The following is a 10,252-nucleotide window of genomic DNA, read 5'->3' on the forward strand; positions in this document are numbered from 1 at the left end:
GTCGGGGAAATGACACCTATGAGACCACGGGGGTCCCTTCTACGGTTTGGCAGGGAATAAGGGCTAAGGAAAGAGCAGATCTAGTGATCATCACCACGGGTCTTAACCCAGGTTCGGGCCACAGAGATGCGTAAAACCCTAGTCCTGCTTGGTTGTGTATTGAATGTTCTTGAGCTCCGGCTCGTTGCTGTGCATGCAAGCTAGGCCAAGAGGTCCAAAAAGCCGAATACTCTTGTTGTACGTCGTGGGCCTCCATTTATATCACCAAGGGGCTGCCACAGTGGCATACAGGAGGTGTAAAGCTGCTACAGTACACATGCTTATCTTGGTCATCTAAGGACAAATGCATTTAATGCGCCACTTACGTGCCCTCTACCTTTATCGGGGGCTGGAAGAGAGCCCATCTTGTCCTTTGCCGCCCCGCCCTATCTTGACATGCGTCCATGCCGATAGGGCATGCAGTGCCAAGTTGGCTGGCCAGCTGATGCGCTGGAGAGGTGGCAGGGTCTTCATGAAGATCTGCATGTCACCACGTAGGTGCTTGCTAGCCTGGCAGGTCAGCCCCCGTACTAGAGTGGTGACTGGGCAGCCAGGTCTGTCCACGGTCTTGCCGATGTCCCTTGCAAGGATCCTTCCGGGGCCTCGTGGGCGTCCTCGGTAGGGATCTTTCTGGGGCCTCGTGGGCGTCCTCAACAAGGATCCTTCTGGGGCGTCGTGGGCATCCTCGACCAGGATCTTGCTGGCGCCTCGTCTTCTGGCCTCCACAAAGATCTGCACGACACTACGCGCGTGCCCTTGGATTCTGGCCTTAACATTGTCGATGGTGTCAGAGCTCCCAACCACAAGGGAGGTGCTCTAGTTGGTGCTCTGTAAGCCATCTCGGCAAGGACCTTGTCGGGGTCTCGCAAGCCGCCCCGGCAAGGATCTTGCCGGGGGTCCAACTCGTCCTCTATTCTCTGACTTGGCTGTTTTTCTACGTCTTGTATCTATCTCCGCTCGCCTTCTTCACGCTTTACCACGCATGGGGTTACGACTGCCCGTGCACAAGTGTTGGGTGCTAAAGGCCCAAACTTTAGTATACCAACAGGAGCCCCCAGGCCTGGGCCACACACGAGTGGGCCAGGCCCAAACAGTGCGCGGGTACGCGTGGAGGGGAATAACTAATGTAAATTTCTCGTTGTCTGTGCTTGAGGGGGCCCGTGAACAGCCTCCATTCACGGGATGATAGTTACTGCCCCACGCTTCCCACTACGCCCGCCCTTTTCGCCACGTACGCTGCATGCACGGCGGACGTGCGGGATACGGGAGGGCGCGCCATGGCAGATACCCATGAGCCTTTGATTGGCGCGGGGAGGGCGGCCGTCGGCCTCGCTCGTTGCCAATGGCTTTAATGAGCCGGACCTGGAAGGACTCTTACGAGGAGGTGTAGAGCCAACCCCCAGCCCTCCCTGCTTGGCTATAAAAAGGGGATTGGGAGGAGAAGGAGGGGACATCTTCTCGCGTCTTCTTCTTCCCTGTTCTTCATCTACGACCATGCCGAGAGGGCGCGGTCGCGGCCGTACTTCTGCAGAGGCGACTAGATCTTCCTCTCACCAACGAGCCGCGACAGTTAAGGAATGGCCAGACGCCCAAGGCGAAGGCGCTTGACGGGGCCGCGGTCGGCGAGGTGGTCGAGGCAGACGCGGACGTGGAAGGGGGGCACCTGCGGCGTCACCGTCTCCACCACCATCTCCTCGCGCTTCGCCGAGCGGCCATGTCGGAGACATGACATTGGAGTTTATCCTGCAGTTGCGTGAACCGCCGCGTAGCTGCCTCTGTCTTCCCGAGGCGTTCGCGAGGGTGCTGGAGGTTGACCAGCCATCGAGGTTGAGGCTCCGCATGAAGGGATGTTGCAATGGCGACATGTGGGCGAACTTAAAGTTCCCCGTCCCTCATGTAATGCTTCTTCATCGTGGCTGGAAAACCTTCGCACGCGCCCACTGCCTGATGAAGGGCCACGTCCTCCGCTTTAAATTAGTGGAGGTTGACCTGCTCTCCATCAAGGTTTTTGGGCGCTCGGGAATCCGGCTAGGGTGCTGCGCGGAGAGCTCGACTAACGACGAAAGCTCCTCCTCGGGCGATAGCGATGAGGAGGAGACCGGTGGGGAGGACGACGGGGACGGGTCCGACTAGACGTCAGGCGCCCCGTCCCTAGGCGACGCCGGTAGCACCACCATCTGCACCGGGTCTTCTCCCCGGCAAAGCAATTTGCCGGGGGGTGGTTCTTGGCGGTGGCCTCTCAAGCCAGCTCCTTGAACTTCTCAAGGCCGCCGCTTCTAACGGCCGGCGCTGGAAGGTTGGAGAAGACGAAGAAGGCGGGTGGCGGGCCGTCAAATCAACGTATTAATGAAGAAAAAGGGGGTTTGCCAGGTTCTTTTATGCGCAAGTGAGCCTCACACCAAGGAACGGGTCCTTGCCATTTCTTTTAAGTAGACAACGCCCCCCGGCAACCGGCCTTGCCGTCCTCCCGCTTTATACCACAACTATGCTCACGCCTTTGGCGGAGGCAGGGGCAGAGTAGGATTAGTCCTTTTGCCCATCCCCTTTCCAGCGCAACCGCAACCAAATCCTGGCCCAAAAAGGGATTTTGGGCACAGGGAAGAGGGGGCATGGTGGCATGAGATAGAGCGAAGTTTTGTACGTTCAAGTTTCATACGGAAGTACGTAGCCGGGGAAAAAGACTTATCTGACTCTGCTGCCCCCGGAAGCCTTGGCTTGTCGGGGCTGGGGTGTCAGTTCGTCTCCTTTCCTTCACAAAGTCCTGCTGAAGCGCCCGTGCAGCCTGCGAACTAAAGAGGACTGGAAGGGACAAAAATACACACGCACTTGACCTCTATGCTAGGGGTTAGCTGCCATTAAGCACTATCAACCCTACCAGAGAGAAACTCAATTTACATGCATGCTAATTCTTAGGGCGCCAGCGCTTCATTTATTCATCTGTTGCTCAGGGTATGCGCCTGGCTTTGTAAAAAGGGTCACATGCCTTGCCGGCAAGGCTTGTACAAAAGGTGGCCTGCTGGGGGGCCTGACAGCCGCGCCTTATGGGTAAAACTTACGAAGATGTTCGATGTTCCAGGAGTTGCTCACTGGGATACCGTCTTCGGTCTCCAGGCAGACCGCACCAGGCCTGGTGACTCGTATTACCCGATAAGGGACCTCCCACTTTGGCGTCAACTTGTTGGAATTCTTGGCCGACTGAACGCGCCGAAGAACAAGGTCGCCTTCGTCAAAGCTTCGGGCATGAACCTTGCGGCTATGGTAGAGACGCAAGGCTTGTTGGTAGCGCGCAGCTCGTATAGCAGCCTGCAGACGATCTTCCTCAAGGAGTGTTGCGTCATCTCGGCGCAACTGCTATTGCTCAAGCTCATCATAAGCGAGCACTCGAGGTGACCCGTATGTGAGTTCTATGGGGAGAACTGCTTCTGCCCCGTAAACGAGGGAGAAGGGTGTCTGGCCAGTGGCTCGATTTGGCATTGTTCTGACTGTCCAAAGAACCGCCGGCAACTCGTTGATCCAGCGTCTTCCGCACTTGTGTAGCCTGTCGAAAGTCCTTGTCCCGAGGCCTTGCAGCAACTCAGCATTCACCCTCTCTGCCTGGTCGTTGCTTCGTGGATGTGAAACGGAAGCTAAACATATCTTGCCACCAAGGTCTTGGGCGTATTGCATGAAGGCGCGGCTTGTGAACTGCGTGTTGTTGTCGGTGATGACCCTGTTTAGCACACCGAACCGGCAAACTAGCCCTTTGAAGAACTTGACGGCTGACTGTGTTGTCACCTTTCTCACCGCTTCCACTTCTGGCCACTTTGTGAACTTGTCAATCGCAACGTACAAGTAACTCAAAGCCCCCAACAGCACGGGGAAAGGGGCCCAATATGTCAAGCTCCCAGACCGAAAATGGCCAGGAAAGAGGGATTGTCTTGTAACATCCCAAAATTTCTATTTGGAATGTTATACATTAGATCATCATTGCATAGCATATTTTATTGCATTTTGGCAAATCCTTGAAATCCTAAGAAACTCAAGGACCCTCGGAGAGAGTTGGGGATTTTCCCGGTTTTCATATTTGATTTTTATCAAATAATGAAACGAGGATTTTTGGTTTTAATTATTTTTCACTCCGAAAAATATTTCATATTAAAATATATGAGAGGAGAAAATATGACTTCTCCAAAATAATTGAAATATTGGAGGAAAAATATTAAAATCAAATATTTGATTTTATCGGATTTTTATTTGCAATTTTATTTGCATTAGAAAAATTGCACGTTTTCAAAACTGCATTTTTAGGGCCAAGAAAATGTTCATCTCGTTCTAATTATTTTAATTAGACGGTGAAAATTTATTCTGGCATTTTTAGATTTTTATTTATTTTTCTAGGATTTTTTTAGTTTCGGCGGAATTATTAAAAAAAAAGAGATCCCGCGCCCGACTGGCCCGAGGCCCAGCCGAGCCAGGCCGGCCCATGCCCGCGTCGCCGTCTCCCACCTGGAGTTCACGAGGACGCCGCCGCCGCCGGATGCGAGTCCGACCGGGACTCCTCCCCGAGGTCGCCCCTCCCCCAAGCCACTTCCCCCCCACCTATATATACCGCCGCCGCCGCCCCGTTCCCCGCCACCCCCGACCGGAGCCGCCGCCGCCAAAACCCGCCCCGCCGGAGTCGCTGAACGCCACCGCCGCGAGGAGCCGCCGCCCCGACGCCGAACGCCGCTGCCGTCGCCTCCCGTCGACCCCGCCGCCTCACCCGCCCCTCGCCGCCCTCTCCCGAAGCCCGCTAGAGCCCCGCCCGACCCCGCCGGAATCCCGCCGGACGAGGGTAGCCGCCGCGCCGGTTTTCGTCGGAAAACCGATTCGGTTTATTTTGAAACCCTAGGTTTATTTTTTTTATAGATCGGTTTTTTTTCGGTTTAGTTAGTTAGTGAATGTTCGCCGGTCCGTTCGTTTTAACGAACGCGTTCACCGTTTAGCCGCAGTTAAGGAACGTCCGTTTGTTAAACTGTTCGTCAGTTTTATTTTTTCTCGGATTTTCCGCGATTATTCCAGATCGCGATTTCCGATCTGTTTTTCGTTTTAGTTTATCTTTTCGCTCGTTTATCGGAATCAGGCGATTCAAGCGCCTAGAATTTCGTCTCGAAATTCTCTTTCCGTTTAACCAACTCAAACAAGTTTTTGCTACTGTAAAATTTGACCTAGATCCAGATTAGTAAATGAAGCTTATTTCTTTCGCCGTTTGACTTTCGTTGCTTCATTTGATTTAATTCCTTTTGCAAACCGGAGTTCTTAAGTTGAACTTTCTGGTTAGATCTTTTATTTGAGTTTTACTTGTGCATTAGTTGAGTGCTTACTGTATGCTTGTTTGTTTGCGATAGAGTACCCGGAGTGCGCCGCTTGCTACTTCGAATCTCTAGGTTTCACGGATCATCAGCAAGGCAAGTAACACTTTGATCATACTTCTTTTACTACCCAGTTTTATTGCATTAGATCAACCCTCAAACATTGCATGATTAGGATCTAATTAAATTGTGGGTTCTGGGAAGTAGATGAGGTAGTACCTATTGCCCTGTTTATTATCAAACCCTTGGGAGTTACTTCTACATTTGCTTATATCGTTATGCTATGATAGTAGACGTGGATTGGGTTTGAGTGTTACCATGACAGATGTGAGATTGTTAATGAATGGTTAAACTTAAGGTGGCAACTAGAACACACATCTGGGTGGGTTGAGGTACCTGGGTATTCCAGGATTGCCTGTTTTTCTTTGGACCGCCACCCAGGCTCAAAGGGATCATGAGATTATTCATGCTAGAAACTTCCGTGTGCAGCCACCAGCTATTATGGGCTCTAGCACAGTTGAGTAGGTCGTGTGAACTCTTACAGTGGTAGACTAGCAGATGTAGGTGATGTAGGTGGTACTGTCTACCCATTCGTAAGGTGCAAACACTTCTGAAAGACTGTGTCTCGGTCATCCGTTTCTCAAACACCATGTAGTGCGAGAATCTAACGGAGGAGATCGAGTCTTGTGGGGAAAAGTGCACAAACCTCTGCAGAGTGTATAAACTAATCATGGTTAGCCGCGTCCCCGGTTATGGACACCTTGAGTATCTAGTATCTCGATTATCATGTGAATCTCATCATGTTACTTTAATTAATTTTGTTGGGTTTTGATGATGATACTTAATTGGGATTGAGAATGCTGTCAACCATTCTCAATGTTTAACAACCACCATGATAGTTAAATAAAATTTATTCCTTTGCAGTAGGGAAAAATTGGCTTTTCGCAAAACTGTAACCATAGAGCCTTCTACCAGCCATATATGCATGTAGTATAGCATTATTCTGTTCATTACTCTCTATGTGTTACATTGCCAGCATATTCCATGTGCTGACCCGTTTTCGGGCTGCAACGTTTCATGTTGCAGACTTTTCAGACGACGAGTAAGGTGCCCTAGGTCGTGGTCTTATACTCAGTGATGCCGTTGGAGTTGATGGACTCACTTATCTTCCAAGTCTTCCGCTGTTATCGTTTTAGATGGCCTTAAGCCATATTTGTCATACTTATTTCTCTCTTGAGATACTCGATGTAATAAGTGTGTGATTGCTACTCTGTTATAAATCCTCCAAGTACTGTGCGTGTCAGCATTACTGATCCAGGGATGGCACTGGTGAATGGTAGATCAGACTGTTTGAGGTCTGGTCGCTACATGTCTGAAGAGCTTGAGCTGGTTGATGGAGTTTCTTCGAATGGAACTGACACGCTTCGCACTTGGTTACTCGTGCAGCTGCATCCTGGAGAGCAGTGGGACAGAAGAAACCTTGCGGGAAAGCCTTGCCAGCAAGGGCCCTTGATCCTATTTGAGAGCCACATATGCCTCCATGTATCTCCGCCAACAGCTCTAGTCCGTCCTCCCGGGGAATACACTTCAATTTCACACCGTTCAGCCTTTTCCTGTACAGGACATCGTCCACAAACTGGTACATGGCAGACCGACGGCCTACTTTCTTCGCTTCTTCCTATTCTTCAAGGAGTTCCCCTGTTTGGAGGAACTGGACGGTGTGCTGCGCCCATGACGGAGCCTGAGGCTTGGCGGCAAGAACTAAAGGCATGTCTTCTGCCGTGGGCGCTGTTGTCTCTACGGCAGGGGCTCGAGGCCCTGCCGGAGCATGTTGCTCCTCGGCAAGCTTGACGTTCCCGGCAACATCCTTGCCGGCGGCTCCTGGGAGCTCGGCGGGAAAGTACTTGCCGGGGCCTGATTTTCTTCGCTTATTCTGTCCTGCCGATGGTTCAATGGATGGCTGAGTCAATTGGAGCACAAAGGTCCCTGGTTCCACGGGTAACTTGAGGGCAGCACGTTTCGACAGGTCATCAGCAATGTTGTTCTCTGCTCGAGGAACATGCTCTGCTTGTAGACTGTCAAAACTCTCTTCCAACTTCCTCACTTCATCAACATAAGCTTCCATCAGTGGGCTCTGATAATCCTTGTTCACTTCCTTCACCACGAGTTGCGAATCCCCACGGACGATCAGCTTCCTGATCCCAAGGTCTATCGCGATCCTGAGACCAGCAAGCAGCCCCTCATATTCAGCGGTGTTGTTCGTTGATCTCTCCCGGGGAAAATGCATTTGGACTACGTACTTGAGGTTCTCTCCGGTGGGCGCGACAAGCAGCACGCCGGCACTGGCGCCTGGAAGCGAGAAAGCCCCATCAAAGTACATAATCCAGTCACGGCTTGCTTCCTTGCCGGGGAGAGTGGTCTCTTGAATTTCTTCGTCAGGCGTTGAGGTCCATTCTGCAATGAACTCCGCCAACGCCCTGCTCTGGATCGTCGAAGTGCTTTCAAACCTGAGACCAAAGCTTGACAGTTCCAACACCCATTCCACAATCCTTCCGGTTGCATCTAGGTTGTGTAAGATCCATTGCAATGGGAAGCGAGTGATGACGGATCTCATGTGCTTGAAAATAATGACACAGCTTCCTCGAGGCCATAAGAAGGCGAAGAGCAATGTTTGCACACCGGAGTACCTTGATCTAGCTCCCTGCAAGAGGGGGCTGATGAAATAAACTAGGTGATGCATCATCTTCTTCCTCTGTACCACTTCATTTGCTTGTGCTGACCCTGCCTTGCCAGTGACAGACTTTGCCGGGGCTCCCGTCTCACCGGCGCCAGACTCTGCCGGGGATCCCGCCTTGCCGGCACCAGACCCTGCCGGGGGGAACTCTGGCTCGTCATTCGACAGTCCTCCTACCGCTACCGCTTTTCCGTCAGCTTCCCTCTGCACCACTAGCGCAACACTCACCACTTTATTCGTCGCCGCTAGATATAGCAGCAACGGCTCTTGAGGTTTGGGCGCAACTAGTATTGGCGTAGAGGATAGGTACCCCTTCAAATCCTGCAGTGCTGCATCTGCCTTCGGGGTCCATTCCATGGGCCTTGCCTTCTTTGAAATCTTGAAGAAGGGGAGGGCGCGCTTGCGACCTCCTCGGCCACCACGCTTTTTGTCGGATCCCTCAGCACCGTCCTGGCCCTTTTCCTTATTGCGCCTCTCATACTCACCTCTCTGCTTCTCTGCAAGCAGCTCAACCTGCCGGCAATTCTGGAGGTCATGGCCCTTGGTGCGATGGATCTTGCAGTACTGCTTGTCGGAGCCTTCTGGCTTGTCGGCAGCCGCCAAGGCCCGGCAGGCGGCGCACCCGGCAACTTCTTTTCCGGGGTTGTCAGCCTTGGCCTTCTTGGTGGTGCCGGGGTCGCCAGATCCCACGATGGCAAGCACGGTCTTGCCCTTGCGCTTCCTATTGCAGTGTCAGCCATTCTTTGCCGGGCCGACGACATCTTCGTCTGTGGAGTCAGTTTTCGCGTCGGCATCTTCGCCGGGGTACTTCCTCCCTTCTTCAGCCCGAGCACATGTGTCGGCCAAAACATAAAGCTCGGTGACATCCCTAACCTTGTTCATCGCCAGCCCCTCACGCATCTTGCGGTTGCGCACATTCTGATGGAATGCACTGATGACGGCGGCTGGATGGACATCTGGGATGTTGTATTGCACATGGCTGAACCTTTGTATGTACTTGCGTAGGGTTTCGCCGTCCTTCTGGGGGATGACATGCAAATCACTTGCCTGGCCAGGAGCTTGGTGGCCCCCGGTAAAGGCGCCAACAAATTCGTGGCACAAATACGACCAAGAAGAAATGGAATCCGCTGGCAAATGCATCAACCATGACATGACGTTGGGCTTAAGTGCCAACAGGAAGTAGTTAGCAAGCACCTTTTCGTCGCGAGCCCCGGCAGCTTGCATCGCGATGGTGTAGATGCTGAGGAACTCCGACGGGTGTGTCTTGCCGTTGTACTTCTCTCCGACCTTAGGCTTGAATGTGTGGTGGGTGGGCCACTGGAATTGCCGCAGCTCGCGGGTAAAAGCTGGACAACCCACCTCGTAAGGTAAGTCACCGGAACCCCCCCCCCCCCCGGCGCTGGGCAGTCCATAGTGGGCCCCGCACGACTATCTGACTGATGGCGCGCTTCCCCCCGCCGCTCGATAGTGGTCCGAGCGTCTTCCTGGACTCGCTCCCGAAGAACTTGACGTTGGTCATGGCGGGCTCGCGGGTCGGACGACGCTGTGGAAACGTTGTCACAGGCGTCGGCCCGACGAGCCGGCGGCTGCTGTTGCCCGTGCGAAGGAGGAGAGTGCACCGTGGTCGCACCACCTCCGGTCCTTCCACCACCGGTATGCGTCGGCTCGACAGAGCGCCGGCACGAGGGTCCCGCTGGTCGCGGTACATCTTTATTGGCGAAGCTGATGAGGCTCCGGATGGTAGCTCTCCACTCGTCGAGCTTCTCCGCAGCAGGAGGAAAGTCGAGGAGCAGTTGCACGCGTGCCAGCGCTTCTGCTGGCATGGGTGGCGGCGAAAGCTGCGTAGACCGTGACGCACTCTGACTTCTAACCATGTTAGAAGGAGCTCTAACACGGTCGGCCGCGCGCCGTTTTCGCCAGCGTCTGGGCATGCATGATGGCCTGGTGCATCTCGAGAGTGATGTAGAGGGCTCTTCCCGTGACGGTGCCCGGGGTCACCAGCGTTGCGACATTCCTCATCACACGTGACCTAGGAAGGCCGCGGTGCAGGTGCCGGTTGGGGTGTCTTGGAGATCGTCGCGCCGCCCGTGGGCAGCGCGGCTTCACCCTGGACCCAGCAGCGTGCGGCTCATTGTCTCAAGCACGAATG

At 53.4% G+C, this 10,252-nt stretch overlaps 1 protein-coding gene across 1 annotated transcript; it reads right to left on the bottom strand.

Moving 5' to 3' along the window:
- Positions 1–7,297: 7,297 nt before the first annotated feature.
- On the bottom strand, positions 7,298–9,622 carry LOC141025958 (uncharacterized). The gene is made up of 3 exons (XM_073501889.1): positions 9,541–9,622; positions 7,373–7,718; positions 7,298–7,307 (listed from the first exon to the last, which is right to left on the bottom strand). Exons 1-3 carry the CDS (start codon positions 9,620–9,622, stop codon positions 7,298–7,300), a joined length of 438 nt encoding a protein of 145 aa, XP_073357990.1.
- Between the last annotated feature and the right edge of the window lie 630 nt (positions 9,623–10,252).

The sequence above is a fragment of the Aegilops tauschii genome, chromosome 6 (genome assembly GCF_002575655.3).
Source record: "Aegilops tauschii subsp. strangulata cultivar AL8/78 chromosome 6, Aet v6.0, whole genome shotgun sequence".
Classification (NCBI taxonomy): Eukaryota; Viridiplantae; Streptophyta; class Magnoliopsida; order Poales; family Poaceae; genus Aegilops; species Aegilops tauschii.